We start from the raw sequence: 16,248 nt of genomic DNA on the forward strand, positions 1-16,248 counted from the left end.
TAGTTGCAAACTGCACAGCAGACCTTGAACCGAGCCAGGGGTTGGATGAGACTACTTCCAAGCTCCCTTCCAACACCCAAAATTCTATGAGAATAAAAAGGAGAATTGTGTTACTTGGAAGTAGTTTTGCCTCCTGCAAGACAGCTACCGCTGCAGTTCTATGTAGGAAATCTAGGTTTTCTGCTCAATGTCACATGTGCCAAAGAAATAAGAGGATAACTCTTTAAAGTTTCAATCCAGCACTTAGCTAGAAGCCCTATTGAATGCAATGGGTCTTCTGAATACACAGGCATAGAATCACACTGTTAATGGGCGTATTGGCTTTATTTTGTAGTCTCAAGCCTGGGGACCCTATCCTGTTGGAGGACCCAACGGTTAAAGAGATTGCTACAAGGCACAAGAAGAGCGTTGCACAGGTAAATATGCTGAAGGCAAAGAGTGAATAACGTGGCAGTAAGCCTGAGCTTGGATGGTGCCTCATTTTTGCATGTGGAAAAGCTGAGGGAAGCCTCAGTCAACGTGGGAGCTTCTCTGCTGAAAATATAGTGGAATAATAATAATAATAAATTTATTATTTATACCCCACCCATCTGGCTGGGCCTCCCCAGCCACTCTGGGCGGCTTCCAAAAGAATATTAAAATACTATAATACATCAAACATTAAAAGCTTCCCGAAACAGGGCTGCCTTCAGATGTCTTCTAAAAGCCTGGTAGTTGTTGTTCTCTTTGACATCTGGTGGGAGGGTGTTCCACAGGTAAGGCGCCACTACCGAGAAGGCCCTCTGCCTGGTTCCCTGTAACTTGGCTTCTCGCAGTGAGGGAACCGCCAGAAGGCCCTTGGAGCTGGACCTCAGTGTCCGGGTAGAACGATGGGGGTGGAGACACCTTTAAAGGTCAGCACCAACACTTTGAATTGTGCTCGGAAACGTACTGGGAGCCAATGTAGGTCTTTCAAGACCAGTGTTATGTGGTCTCGGCGGCCGCTCCCAGTCACCAGTCTAGCTGCCGCATTCTGGATTAGTTGTAGTTTCCGGGTCGCCTTCAAAGGTAGCCCCACGTAGAGTGCATTGCAGTAGTCCAAGCGGGAGATAACCAGAGCATGCACCACTCTGGCGAGACAGTCCGCAGGCAGATAGGGTCTCAGCCTACGTACCAGATGGAGCTGGTAAACAGCTGCCCTGTGCCTCCATGGACAGCTGTGAGTCCAAAATGACTCCCAGGCTGCTCACCTGGTCCTTCAGGGGCACAGTTACCCCATTCAGGACCAGAGAATCCTCCACACCTGCCCACCTCCTGTCCCCCAAAAACAGTACTTCTGTTTTGTCAGGATTCAACCTCAATCTGTTAGCCAACCTCCAACCGCCTCCAGGCACTCACACAGGACCTTCACTGCCTTCACTGGTTCTGATTTGAAAGAGAGGTAGAGCTGGGTATCATCCGCATACTGATGAACACCCAGCCCAAATCCCCTGATAATCTCTCCCAGCAGCTTCATGTAGATGTTGAAAAGCATGGGGGAGAGGACAGAACCCTGAGGCACCCCACAAGTGAGGGCCCAGGGGTCTGAACACTCATCCCCCCCACCACTTTCTGAACACGGCCCAGGAGGAAGGAGCGGAACCACTGTATAACAGTGCCCCCAGCTCCCAGCCCCTCATGACGGTCCAGAAGGATGTTATGGTCGATGGTATCAAATGCCGCTGAGAGATCCAGCAGAACTAGGAAACAGCTCTCACCTTTGTCCCTAGCCCGCCGGAGATCATCAACCAGTGTGACCAAGGCAGTTTCAGTCCCATGATGAGGCCTGAATCCCGACTGGAAGGGATCCAAATGGTCTGCTTCTTCCAGGCGTGCCTGGAGTTGTTCAGCAACCACTCGCTCAATCACCTTGCCCAAGAATGGAAGATTTGAGACTGGGCGATAGTTGGCTATCGTGGCCGCATCTAAAGATGGTTTTTTAAGAAGCGGTTTAATAACCGCCTCTTTCAGCTGGTCTGGGAAGGCTCCCTCACGGAGGGAAGCATTCACCACCCCACGAAGCCCATCGCCCAGTCCTTCCCGGCTAGCTTTTATAAGCCAGGATGGGCAAGGATCCAGGAGACAGGTGGTTGGTTTCACTCGTCCAAGCAGCCTGTCCACATCCTCGGAGGTAACAGATTGGAATTGATCCCACGCAACTTGACTAGACAGGACTCTAGCACTCTCCCGCCCCGGCCCTGCTCCCACGGTTGAGTCTACCTCTTCTCGAATCTGAGCGACTTTATCTGCAAAAAACTTTGCAAAGTCATTGCAGGAGATCATGTGGCCCCTACTGGGCCCTGATGGAGCCCAGTAGGAACCTAGGTTTTCGAACGTAATCAGTTCCAGAAGACCGTTCGACTTCTGAAACGTTTGAAAACTGAAGCATGCATTTCTGGGTATTCAGTGTTCGAAACACTCACAAGACGCTCAAAAACAGTATGGTGCATCTGTGTAGTAATTGTGGGGTGAGGGGTGCAGTTTCAGCTCAGAGAGTCAGCGTGTTGCAGTGGTTAAGAGCGGTGGAATCGTAATCTGGTGAACTGGTTTTGATTCCCCGCTCCTCCACATGCAGCTGCTGCGTTCCTTGGGCTAGTCACACTTCTCTGAAGTCTCTCAGCCTCACTCACCTCACAGAGTGTTTGTTGTGGGGGAGGAAGGGAAAGGAGATTGTGAGCCACTTTGAGACTCCTTAAGGGGAGTGAAAGGTGGGATATCAAGTGCAAACTCTTCTTCTTCATCCCAGGCATGTTAGCCATTCCTGCATTTGCATTTGCAAATCAGCCCACCAGAAGGGGCTGATTGGGGCCTGTGCTGGTGGTGGCATAATTGAACCAAGAGGAGTATTGCATTAGGATCATGGCAGAATGCTGCTTTTCACAGCTGTTGATTCCCATCTAGGTTTGGAAGGACTGCTTATTTTCTCCTTCTGAGGAGGCTGTTTGCTGTTCATACAAACATGAGAATGAGATTTGTAGTTTTGACTGCCATGAATTAAGCCTTTCAGCCAATCCCCATGGCAAGATGATTAAAGAGGTGGGGGAGATAGGGAGACAGATTATTATTATTATTATTATTATTATTATTATTATTATTATTGTCACAGCTGTTGCTGAGTTCATTGGAAATCTGAAATGCTCAAAACATTGGTCCACCCTTGTTGGAAACAGGTATTGATTTGCCCCTGCAGGTTCTGATCAGGTTTCACATCCAGAGGAACGTAGCTGTCATTCCCAAGTCAGAAAAACCACACCGCCTGGAAGAGAATTTTAAGGTAAAGGAGAATCTCCCTGCCCCATTCTTAATGCAGCCATGTGGATTTACCACTCACCTGAATCATATAGCAGTTTGGGAAGTGTTGTAGTCCAGTGGTGTGGAGAGTATATGCTGTGCATTTATTTAGAAGGACCCAGGGTCAAGTCTTGGTATCATGGAGTTCTGTTGCTAGTCGCAGTGGGTGGTACAATGGTCTGATGTAGTATGAAAAGGATTCTGAGGAGCTGAATGGCTAATAGGTTTGTCCAGCCACCCTGCTGGCTGCTAGCTCCCGACACCAAACCCATAATCTGAGAGTATAATCTGTGTTCCCATAATGAAAGAGCATGGAGTGCATGGACCCCTCTGAACATCCCAGTCATTACTTTCTAGCTTGCATTTGCAATGCACTCTATGTGAGACTGCCTTTGGAGATGACTTGGAACCTTCAGCTGGTCTAAAATGCAGTGGCCAGATTGCTGCTTGGGGTTCCATTTAGACCCACTTTTCAAACAGCTGCACTAATCCAATGTGCTCACCTTGGGATTTAGAGCTTGAAACAATTCAGGCCACCAAAATCTGAAAGATCACCTCCTTCCCCACCGACTCACTTGGATGTTAAGATTGGCAGAGGGAACCTATTTGGGTAGTTCTACTGCCCACAGAGATTCGGGGGGCCATTTTGAGAGAAATGATTATTTGTGGCTGTCCCTTAGTTATAGAATGCTTTTCACACGTAGGTGCATCTTAATACTGTATTCCTAAATTGCTGTAATCTACCCTAGGCCCTTATGGTAAGGCAAGAAGTCTAATTAATTACAGTGGTACCTCAGGTTACAAACACTTCAGGTTACAGACTCTGCTAACCCAGAAATAGACCTCGGGTTAACTTTGCTTCAGGATGTGAACAGAAATCGTGCTCCGGCGGCGCAGCAGCATCAGGAGGCCCCATTAGCTAAAGTGGTGCTTCAGGTTAAGAACAGTTTCAGGTTAAGAACGGAGCTCCGGAACGAATTAAGTACTTAACCCGAGGTACCACTATACTTAATTAGCAATTTAATGCATCTGAGTCAATGGTGTGTGGCAGAGTGGTACAATAGTTAGAGCTGAACTTCTGATCAGGGAGACCTGGACTCAACATCTGCCGAACATCCTTACAGAGGATCCCACCCTGGGTTCCTTGGCAGAAGGCTGTGATAAAATGACAGTAACTGTGGCATTCTGGAAGTTTCCATGCACACAGGAGCAACTACTTTTACTCACATACCATGCACACTTAACATCTTCCTCCGTAGGAATGTTAATGTTCTCAGTTTCAAAACTGGGCACCCTTTCTCTCACACACACAAATACACCGGGTTACCTTGACATTTCATTATTAACCCATGGGCTGGGGGAATGTACCTCACTTTTTTCATTCTTTTTTAAATTATAGGTCTTTGACTTTGAATTGACTAAAGAAGAGATGGCGACTCTCCTCGGCTTGAACAAAAACTGGAGAGATTGTGTGATGGCTCAGTAAGCTTGAAACTTCCATGCTCTTATCTTTTTTTTTGTGGGAGGTTTAGGAGGGGTTGTAAATCATTTTTATTTCTGTAGTGCGCCCACAGCCACTGTTTCTGTTCCAAATTCTTTCCAACTTTTCTTAAAAACTCAAACCACCTCAAATATAATTAAAAAGTAACCCTTTCCCTGCCGCCTTGACATCCCGCTAAGCGTATGCTGTGGCATTTTGCCTGAAAACTGTTTGACTATAGGCATTGAGAGCTGTCACACACAGAAGGGGGGGGCCTAGAGTTAATGGGTTGACATCACAGTGGGGTAGATTTTGGTTGAACTGTAAAATTAAGGGCAAGGGCTGTTGGACAATGGTACTGACTATCAGAGGGACAGTGGGGTTTCCTTTAAGGGAGACATTCTTGTGGACAAATTGTGGGATGCCGTAACTGCATTTTCTGCTTTGAGATGGGTTTGGACTAGGTGGCACACAAAGTTGTGTTAAACCACTCTTAGCGTTGTATTTGAATTGCTGCAACCCGCCCAGGAACCTTACGGTGAAGAGCGAGTAGCAAACTGATGATAATAATCCTCTCCCACCCCATGGTTTTACCTTTCATGAATTCAAACTCATGAAGTTTTTTCCATGTCCTGTTCTTGCAGTTCTGTCAATCACAAAGACTACCCCTTCAAAGCCGATTACTAAGAACCGAAGCTGCTCCGGATGTAGAATTACTGCCTTTGGGACTCCTGCGTCATGAAGCTCTAGTGCAGGTACCTATTCTTAGCCAACCACTTTGGGTCTTTCATCCAAAAGAAGAGGAGAAATACTCAGGACAAGTGGAATGAACAACCAGAGGACTCCACAGACGCAACACAAGTGGATGATGTTGTAAAAGGCTACCTTCCTCATCTCTCTCTCCCCATCTACTAAAGTTGGCCAAGTATTGAGTGTTGATCAAGGACCCTGCTAGAGAGTTCTTGTTGGCTGTGATGCTTTTGCAACATCACTCGCATTGGGTGAACCCACCTGCAAGTGGGCTTGAGAGAAAAGCTTGGTTTATTCTGGGGATGGGGAACCTGTGGCCTTCCAGATGTTGTTGGGACTCCCATGAGCCCCACATAGTACGGCCAGCGCTCAGGGGCTATGGGAGTTGTAGCCCAAACAGCATCCAGAGAGCCATAGGCTCCCCCACCTGATTTATTTGAACCAGTTTGTGAACCTCAGGGGAGAAGGAGTTTTCTTCTCCAGTTCAGATTAAAATCTGAGCCAGAGAAGAATTTTTGGGTCCTAATGCTTGCCTTACATTTAAGGGTAAGTATTATGCACCACCCAGTTGTGCATTCCGGGCCAATGAAATCCAGACACCTTACCTGTTTTGTTACTGAGTGGTGTGTACCTTTTGGAAATAATAAAAATAATTCCCAGACCAACACTTGGGTAATCTGATTCATGCCACCTGTTTAAGATCTTCTGCCCATTGCATCCTGTCTATCCTCATCCAGTGAATTGGGAGCAGCCTCTTGGCTGTGACCCTGCTCAGCAGACCCTGTGGTGACACAGAATGGGGCTAATACACACACACAGCCTGATCCCATCAATACCTTAAATTATTTGGTGGGGGAAGAGAACACCCAACCACCTGGTAGACATACTGCATTTATTGTGAATTGCAGGTTCAACATACTGGTTTTATTGCAGATACTTGAATGTAAAGAGTCCAAAAAGTGTATTAAAAACAACAAACCACCACCAAACAGTAACAGACGGATCCAAAAGCCATTCACTGCATGATTTCATTCTGAAAGCCCAAGTGAAATTCATATGTAAACAAGAAGGTTTTAGAGGAAATCACTGGAGCTGTCCTTTGGATAGTGCCACAGAATCTTAACTTTCAAAATAAAAATAGGGCAGATGGAGGCAACAAAACAAAAACAGTAACAAGGCAAAAACCGTTCCCAGGCTACAACTTTCATCTGAGAAGTGGGCCAGAAAACCCGAACAACCATAAACTGAGTTGCCTATTTTTTACTCCACCCACCTAATTTATGGTGTAAAAGCAGAACCTCGTGCGATATGTAAATTCAAACCTAACTTTGTCATCCTTGAGGCTGCTATATATACAAGTCAAATAATATGGCTGTAAGTAAGGAATTTTGGGAGGACGCGTTGGGGGCGCGAGCATCCCCTTCATCCACACCCCAGCTCCCCAAATGCACCCGGTGCAGCTGCAGTTCTTTAGGAGAGAACGTCCGCACAGGGTTCAATGGAGCCCCCTTCATCCCCACAACCCAGCTGGCCTTTGACCCTGCAGTACAAATAACTGGCGTGTTCAGCCTAAGGTGTGCTTAGGCCCTTTTGTGGCACTACACCTCTGGCCAAGGGCCATATGTTGGATGCATATAGCTGCATCTACAAGTGGCTGGGCTATGCCTACTTTAAAAGAGGCCGAGATGCATAGAGACCTGATAAAGGGCAAATCTAGCGTGCGGTAAGTTAGAAATAGTGTGTCGCCAACAATGTGTACGCGTGTCTCGTGTGTGTTAATTACGGTAGTTTTATATAAATTAGCTACATTGTTTTATACAAGTGACATTATGCTTGACGCTTAATACCCTTTCCAACCCCTCCCTCCCTCTTTAAAACTATACTTTTAATTACCCATTAAAAGGCATCTGATACTTTCTTTAAAAAACAATCTAATATTTCTCTTGCCACGTGCTTAATGGCAATTATGAAATCTTAATATAAAAAGTGTGTATTTTTTTTTTGTAAAAACAAAAAGGTTGTGATATTGGCTAGTTATGTACGTTTATAACTAAATATAGTACCCTAGCGGGTATTAAAAGCCTTCTACCATTAGTAGTGCCTTACAGCTAATTTTTGTAAAGCTTTATGCATATATTCTAAAGTTGCAAGTAACCAAAATGACAACAACAACAACAAAAAAGGAGAGAGAGAAAAGCTATCAGTACCGCTGTCAACCGCAATCATCCAAATTTAGGTTATTAACTTAAAACTAGACGGGGAAAGGAACGATACCTTAAAGTACAGAGCAGGTTTCAACTGGGTGCCGATTTGACATGGGCAAAGTACAGGATATATATATATATATATTGTCAGCAAAAGGTATTTCTTCCATGCCTCAATCTAAAGTGCAGAAAGAAAAAAAAATAACAGGGCTCAATCCAGCTGTGGAACTGGGTAGAATTTGTGGGTGGTCCACAGTGGCCCGTTCCCTGTGGTCTCCCCAGTGGCATTCATTTTCGCAGAGTGGGGAAAACACTTGCCTCCTCTCACCTCCTGCCGTGTGGTTGACCTCATGCCACATTTTTCCTGGCCCTGCTGCAAAACAATATTTTTTAAAATACTGTTAATGGACCAGGCACTGTTGCAACAGAGCATCGGTGTGATGTACCCATGCCATATGCGATTACACCCCAGGGAAGATGCACAAATCGTGGGCTTCCGAGGGAGAATGCAACAGGGAATTATGCCAAACCCATCTGTGTTCAGTAAGGAGCCAGCGGCAAATAGGTCGTCTACACCTCTGCCTTTAAAAGCCATCGAATGCTTTTAAGTTCTTCGCCCCCTCAGTGGTCCAGACTGATCCAATCTTATTCCTAAGCATCATTCCGTTGAACTAGGACTGCATTCTGGGGGTGTACACACTAGAGGGCGCCCCTCTCTTACGGCACAAATACAGCCTTGTTCAGACACACAATTGGTTAGAGTTACGCAGTAGAAGTGTCTCTTGTTTCACAGCGTGGATTTCTTTTTAAGAATAAAGCTCTTGTTCGAAGGCACTACTATTAGGATGAATGCTTTAAGGCTGATTATTAAATACAGTGCTAATATACATGGTGTCTTTTGTTTTTTAAAAAATGGGATAACGCGCCAAAAAACACAGCGGACCCCCACCCAGTCCCCTCCCGCCCCCCCCTCCCGAAGGCCTTTTGGTAAACAAACATAAATATATATAAAAGGAAAGGGACAAATTTAGCACTTCCGTTATTAAAAACCGAGTTGGTCCAGCATCATTGGTGAGTTTCTTAGGGCTCCTTTTCAAATTGTCTCAAACCTGCTGAAAGAAAGAGAAGTTAGGGGGTAACACAGATTCACAATAAAATGCCATTCCTCTGACCTATTTGCATAACCATGAAATCCTAAATTGTGACAAAGACTGCTGATTACGGCATGGGTGAATCTGTCAAGCTTTGGTTTCTTGTAGTTTCTCAGTTTTTAAGTTCAGTTCTCTCTCCACATTGGGGCTTTTTTAAAAAAAAACAAAAACCTACCCATGAAAATTCAGCAGCACTTTAGTGCAAATGACTCTTAATACACACTTTCTTTTGCAAAGCATATTTTCTCTAATATTTATATTTTTCCTGATACTTGGCTGGCAAACTGCACTGCAAAATAATTCAGAGGAGAACAAATTCTGAAGTGTGGCTGTGTTTTGGTTGACATGGTTTTTTGTGTGTGAAAAAGTTTGGATTAGGTTGATTAAATACAACTTGAATCACATTTCTCCCCCATCCCCAGTGCTGATTCAGCGTTCTGATGCTGAATGTGCAAAGAGCTCAGGCATTCCAGACAGTTATAAGCAATACCCTTCTGCTCACTCTAAGGTCTAGAAGTGGTTTGCAATCACTTCCGCACTCCATCTCCCGCTACGTAACTCAAATAATATTCACTGTATTGTTTACTTGCTAACGGATTATCAAAAGGGTAAAGCATGAACACTTAAGGAATGAGGAACGTAAAAATTTTAAGTGCCCATCATCCCTGACCACTCGGCCCTGCTGACAGTGCAAGTTGGGAGTCTTAACAAAATCTGGAGTGCTGCAGGTTCCCCACCTATTGTTTTAAGCCAATACAGTGGTACCTCTGGTTGCAGACGGGATCCATTCCAGAGGCCCGTTCGCAACCTGAAGCGCCATATCTGCGCAGCTGCGCGGCACGATTTGGCGCTTATGCACGAAGTGCGATTTGGTGCTTGTGCACATGCGCGAGTGGTGAAACCCGGAAGCAACCATTTCCAGTACTTCCAGGTCACCACGGGACGCAACCTGAAGAGACGTAACCTGAAGCGTCTGTAACATGAGGTATGACTGTAATGCGAAAAAAGACTTGAAGGAGAAAGAAGAGGATCCATCACACCAAAACCATAGGTACCTACCACCCCCACCCCCCCATAGTAGCAACTTCCCCACTCAACCAAGCCCTCCTTAAAAAAGGAAAGAGAACACCACCACCTCAATTTAAAAAAAAAAAAATTTGGCTGAGGACCTCAACTCCAAAGCACCTGAAACTAGATAGCAAACATAATACAGTCATACCTCGGGATAAATGTGCTTCAAATTAAGTATTTTCGGGTTGCGCTCCGCGGCGACCCGGAATTAACGGAGCGTGTTACTTCCGGGTTTCGCCACGCTCGCATGCGCAGATGGTCAAAATGACGTCATGTGCATGCGCGGAAGCAACACGTGCAGACACGTGTTGTGTTCGCTTCAGGATGCGAACAGGGCTCCGGAACGGATCCCGTTCGCATCCTGAGGTACCACTATACTACTCTGTTAATCTAGACTCTTGTAACGAAACATCTCCCTCCACTGTCAGAGAAAGGCTATTGAGGCTATTTATCTAATACAGAATGTTGTTTCTCCCCCAAACTAATCTTAAATAGCAAACCCTGCCCCACCAAAAGTGCTCTGCTTATGCCACCATTCCTGGAATCCACTTCTCAAACTAGAGCCACCCTGGAAGCATGCTCACACCATGAACACCAAAAAAATATTGTTGTTTCACTTACCATTGGTCTCTGACTTTTTGCCGGCCGCTGTCGCCTGAATTACAGAAGAGCACAAAGTTGAAAGGTCAGGTTATTTCTGTGCACATATAATAATTGCATAGCATTTATTTCCAATAGATTGTTCAATACTGTTCAGAAGAAAGGTCTAAAGAGCTGAAAAATACTGAGCTTACAGAGGTGCCTCTTTGCGATCTCTTACCTTTGTGGGGGAAGTGACTTTTTCAATCGACTGCTTCTCCCAGAGGTTACGTTTGCCGGATACGTCTCCAGGTTTTAAGTCCTAGTTCAAAGAAGGAGACGAGGAAACAAAGCAAGAAGTTTGAAAAAGAGAAAGCAGTTAACGTGGAAAGACTGCCATTTGTGCAATAGAACTTACCCTCCCTCCCATCATTTGCTCCCTCCCCCCAAAAAATCTGTTCTAGCAAGCTGGGGGAACCCCAGGGCAGATTGGGGCAGGATGCTCAGGGGAAGGGAGAGAGGCTATGTGCCATGATTCAAGCAATGGCATAGTTTGATCCAACAAAAGTTGTGTCTTCTTTAGACCCCTTAAGGTCAATTTCATATACAGTGGATGCTCTGCGAACGTGATCTGTGCGGGAAGCATGTTTGCAACCCGCAGCGCCGCATCAGCACACGTTGCGATTTGGCGCTTCTGTGCATGTGCAAGCGCCGAAACCCGGAAGGAACCCGTTCTGGTACTTCTGGGTTTGGTGCGGTGCACAGCCCGAAATCGCGCAACCCAAAGCGTCCTGTAATCAGAGGTATGGTTGTACGTACATTGCCACGAGTCTTTCATCATTTATTGAAAATGGCCCCACTGACAGAAATGTATGACTCGTATGAATGGAAGCCTGGTTACGACTGGGTCTGCAGGACTACGGTTTTGTGGCTTAGCACGATGGTAGCTCAGAAAGAGATTTACCTGACTAGTTTAACAGAAAACAGCCAGTCCAAGAGAAGAATAGAACAGCAGGTGTCTGGAATCCAGCCAAGGAGATGATGGTGAAAAGAGAGAAGAGAATAGAGAAATCAACTGAGAAAGAGAGAATGAATTGGAGAAAAGGACAGGTTAGTCTTGATCCACTTCTGTTGCTCTTGCACACGCCCACAGACTAATTGCAGGGCCAATTTATGTTGCATGAAATTTACTTCTCTGTGTACTTGCAAACATCCATCAAGGAGTTTTGACCAGAGGTGGAGAAGAGCATACAAATTGACCGAAAATGGGGAGCCCTTTCCAGCCCAAGGGCTGCTTTGCATCAAGGGCAACCTTCCTTGGGGGATGGGGGCTGTGTATGCCAGTAGTGGGTGGGGCCATAGGCAAAAGCGGGTGGAGCAATAGGTGTGACCTTTGCTCAGTAAGCTATATTCCAGCCATGCAAAAGTCAGAGGCTTCTACATCCTCGCAAGCAAGAGGCATTTTCACAATTCAAGGACATTCCAGGCAGGCAGAAGAGCTCAAGGACAGCATAGAGAAGGACAGGGACTGGTAAAGGGCTGGACACAGATCTGAAGGGCCTCATTTGATGCCCTGGCCCTGCGGTTCCCTGAATTGCAGGGGGTTGGACTCTGATTCCCCATCTCTGTTGTAGGGAAACTGGCCACCAGGAACTAATGGTGGCTGCTACCATCGCCTATTTCTCCCCGCTAGCATCTGGTAACTGGGGAAACACTGATTCCAAACATGAAGGTCCCACTATTATGATTAATGGCCCTTCTTAATTGCAGGGGCCATGAATTAGCCTACTTGATCCCCTACAGCCTTCATGCACGACAGCCTCTATCTTGCACTGGTTCCTTCCCTGCTCCAGCCATTCACAGTACAAGGCACATCCCCATGCTCAGAAGCCATGGGTGATGGCAAGGAGGAGGAAAAGCTGACTCCATATAAGAGGATCAAGCACCTCTACCACCACCAAAATACAAAGCCAGGAAAGGTAAAGGGACCCCTGACCATTAGGTACAGTTGCAGATGACTCCGGGGTTGCGGCGCTCATCTTGCTTTACTGTCCGAGGGAGCTGGCATACAGCTTCCGGGTCATGTGGCCAGCATGACTAAGCCGCTTCTGGCAAACCAGAGCAGCGCACGGAAACGCCCTTTACCTTCCCGCCAGAGCGGTACCTATTTATCTACTTGCACTTCGTGCTTTCGAACTGCTAGGTTGGCAGGAGCAGGGACCGAGCAATGGGAGCTCACCCTGTCGTGGGGATTCGAACTGCCAACCTTCTGATCGGCAAGCTCTAGGCTTTGTAGTTTAACCCACAGCACCACCCGCATCCCAGAAATAGTACCAGAGTTCGTTCTTGTTCCCATTGTGTGCAGAATTTGTCCTCTTCTGCACTTGCTTCTGCAGGAAGTTATCGGCGTTTCACCTTGCTGTGTTAAACTGGAGCTGTTTGATGACCAATGAATGAAGCTACTGTAAACAGAAGGACAACCACTCACCGATGGTTTGGGAGCAGGCGATTTGCTGTTTTCCGGGGTCTTGGTCAACCATTCGTTGATGCGACTGGAGACGCCGACCTTTAGCCCAGCTGTTTCCTGCAGAACATTCATTTCCCAATGTGATTACAGGTTGCTTGTGAGGATGAATTATAAAAGGAGCGGGGGGGCGGGGCGGGTAGGATTTAGGAGTGAAACCAAAGTGAGGGGAGAGAGACACTGAGTTGGCCAGCAGGTAATGGCTTTCTCCACCTGCCTTGCCCCACCCTCCAGCCCTAGGAGCCTCCATAAGGGAGCAGTTTCCAGAGGAAGAACAGCGAGCTGAGAGAGTGTCTGCTTGCCATCAGGGGCGTTTGGTTTTACTTCACAGGGGAGTTGCTGCCATGGGGATAAAGTGTATGCTTATTCTAATGAGCTGAACAGAGTGAAAGATTATGAGGCATGGGAGTGTGGAGAGTTTGTGTATGAAGTGAACAGTGCTTAGTTGTTGTTGTTTTGCTGCTATTTTGTTAATATTTTGTTAAAACAACTACCAGACTTTTAGAAGACATCTGAAGGCAGCCCTGTTTAGGGAAGCTTTTAATGTTTGACGGACTATTGTATTTTAAAATTTTGTTGGAAGTTGCCCAGAGTGGCTGGGGAAACCCAGCCAGATGGGTGGGGTATAAATAAATTATTATTATTATTATTATTATTATTATTATTATTATTATTATTATTATTATTATTATTATTATTTATATTTTTCTATAGATTATGAATGCTGCACTGATTTGTTAATCACATAATACAACTTTTGCTTTTATTGTGATGCTTAGCTTATTTTTTAGCTGGTGCTATTTTGTTAATGTTGTTTTACGAACGCTGTGCTGATTTGCTAGTAACATGACGTTTGCTTTAATTGCAATGTTTAGCTTATTTCTTAGTTGCATCCTTGTTAAGGGTCTTTTTATAGATTGCAATTGTTCTACTGATGATTCGTTAATTATTCTGCATGATTTATGCTGCGTTTGTGATGTTCTGTGATGTTACTTCTTGTTTGTAAGCCACTTTGGGACTCCTTCCAGTGAAGAGCAGCATAGAAATATAATAAATCATATCTCAAGCCTGTGTTTCGCAACTTCACGGAAGTGGTGGGCTTTGGGTGATGTGTCCTCAAAACCTAGAGCAGATGCTGTAGTCTAGGGGGCTGTGCAATGGAGAGCCCCCATTGCCTTTTAGATGCAGAGTGCAAGGTTAAGATCATAAGGAGAGTCCTGCTGAATTACGCCAGTGGCCCATCTAGTCCATCATCCTCCGGAAAAAACAATCTCTCAAATGACCTGTTGATGGCACTTTACCATTGTACTGTTGAGAGTGTATTAACTTATGGTCTCTGTGTGTGGTTTGGGAGCTGCACGGTCAGGGAAAAAAACAATGCTGTCCAGGGTTGTAAAGACTGCGGAGAGAATAATTGGGTTCACTCTTCCCACCTTGAATCAAATCTATGCTGCTAGGTGCCATAAGAAAGCTGCAGAGATAGTGCAGGATAGTGCGCACCCCAGAAATTATCTCTTTCAGCTTCTGCCTTCTGGAAGAAGGTACAGGGTTATAAAGACTAGGACTAGCCACCTGAGAAACAGTTACTACCCAAATGCGATTTTGGTTTTAAACTCAGTGTAAGGAGTCTCTATGGGAGTATATTGTATTAAAAATGGGGTTTCAGAGTTTTTAGGGGGCTAACCAGGTTGGGATAGCTGGGATAGCAGGCTTGTTGGGTTTTGAATGTTTTGTGTAGATTTTTCATTTTCGTTGTTCTGTATGGGACAATGACATTAAAGATTATCGTATCGTATTGCATCTGGTTCTCACAGTGGTCAGCAGACGGGTGCCCCTGGGAATCCTGCAAACAGGACCTGAATGCAACACCCCTCTTCCCACTTGGGATTCTCCATCCATCAGCAATGCCTAATAGACATGGACCGGCAAAGGTTTCCACTACCCCAAGCCCTGCAAAAAGTGGTCCTAACCATCTTTTCCTCCCTTGCCTTGACCGCTATCTGGAATCAGAGCAGAGGCGCTTAAACGTGTGCGTGACTTCAAAGGGGGAACACTTACCTTATTGGGTGTCCCCGTGCCAGAAGGTGACGAGAACACGTTGCCTTTTTCCCACATGCTTTTGATGTTTCGGACTCCCTCGGCAGGAACTGGGAGGTCAGAGGCTGCTGGCTTGGCGGCCTTTGCAGCTTTGGTGCCCTGCAGGAAGAAGCCAGTCAGTCTCCAGGCCAAATCAGATGTTCCTTCCATTGCATAGTGAGCAGCTATGATTTTTCCTGGTATGTCCCACGGAGGACCTTACAGTCTTCAAACAAAAACATCTTGGAGGCCCTGGGCCACAGGGAGGTTAGGCTGGCCTTAACCAGAGCCAGGGCTTTTTCGGCTGTGGCCCCTCTGGTGGAACGCTCTGTCACAAGAGACTAGGGCCCTGCAGGACTTGACATCTTTCCGCAGGGCCTGCAAGACAGAGCTGTTCCACCAGGCCTTTGGCCAAGGCACAGTCTGACCCCCCTCCTTTGGTAACCCTCACAGAACTCCAGCCCAATGGTTGCCATTAATTTGATTTGAAATGATTTTAGAATGCTGTGTTACTTTTATTGTTGTTAGCCACTCGGAGCCCAGCTTCGGCTGGGGAGGGCGGAATATAAATTTATTATTATTATTATTATTATTATTATTAAATTCCATTTGCAGAGGGATCTATGGTGCACCAGTGGGAGGGGTTTTCCCTAAGCACCACAGCCATGTTGGGGGCAGGGGAGCACTTTGCTGTGAATGCTGCTGGGGAGGTAAAAATTTAATCTACTCTTGAGTGGTCATCCAGGGATTTGAGGCAAAGTGGCATCAGTATGTGGACAACACTCACTTCTGTTTTTCTGTACCATTTATGTTAGGGAAAGCTGTGCAGTTGCTTGCTTAGTGTCTGGCTGTGGGGATGCAGAGGGAGGGAACTGCATCCAGCCATAGGGTCATGTGTGTGGGAGTGCCCAGCTGCCAATCATCAGACACCATGTGATTCTAATTCACATGCTGAGGCTACAAAGGGAGAACCGAGAGCATGCCCTAAGTATGCTTCTGATCCTTCCTTTGCACTCACCGCTTGAATTCAAAAACAATTTAAGCTGCAGCTGCAAAGATTCTCCCTCTAAGGATCCTTTCGGTTCTTCCTTTCCAGCTTAAAGT

General features: G+C 46.0%; 2 protein-coding genes across 12 annotated transcripts in view; one reads left to right on the plus strand and one right to left on the minus strand.

The window, feature by feature from the left end:
- Positions 1-16,248, plus strand: part of LOC308595767 (aldo-keto reductase family 1 member B1-like) — a 319,272-nt gene that overhangs the window by 11,769 nt on the left and 291,255 nt on the right. The window contains exons 7-10 of one of the 2 annotated variants that reach the window (XM_081210466.1): positions 335-416; positions 3,209-3,292; positions 4,709-4,791; positions 5,434-6,204. The exons of the other annotated variant lie outside the window; for it this stretch is intronic. Of the exons in view, the coding sequence (XP_081066592.1) occupies positions 335-416; positions 3,209-3,292; positions 4,709-4,791; positions 5,434-5,476 (292 nt within the window). The 3' untranslated portion in view covers positions 5,477-6,204. Of the gene's footprint in view, positions 1-334; positions 417-3,208; positions 3,293-4,708; positions 4,792-5,433; positions 6,205-16,248 lie in introns of those variants that run through there. 2 annotated transcript variants of the gene reach the window in all.
- CALD1 (caldesmon 1) overlaps positions 6,415-16,248 on the minus strand; it is a 189,800-nt gene continuing 179,966 nt past the window's right edge. For 8 of the 10 annotated variants that reach the window (XM_081209942.1, XM_081209946.1, XM_081209940.1 and 5 more), the window contains 5 exons: positions 15,127-15,264; positions 13,033-13,128; positions 10,786-10,866; positions 10,587-10,620; positions 6,415-8,855 (listed from right to left, as the gene is read on the minus strand). In XM_081209942.1, the coding sequence (XP_081066068.1) occupies positions 8,824-8,855; positions 10,587-10,620; positions 10,786-10,866; positions 13,033-13,128; positions 15,127-15,264 (381 nt within the window). In that variant the 3' untranslated portion in view covers positions 6,415-8,823. Of the gene's footprint in view, positions 8,856-10,586; positions 10,621-10,785; positions 10,867-11,508; positions 11,564-13,032; positions 13,129-15,126; positions 15,265-16,248 lie in introns of all 10 variants that reach the window. The other 2 variants (XR_014012088.1, XM_081209945.1) reach the window with 2 other exon arrangements.

The sequence above is a fragment of the Podarcis bocagei genome (assembly GCF_964188305.1).
Source record: "Podarcis bocagei genome assembly, chromosome: 10".
Lineage (NCBI taxonomy): Eukaryota > Metazoa > Chordata > Lepidosauria > Squamata > Lacertidae > Podarcis > Podarcis bocagei.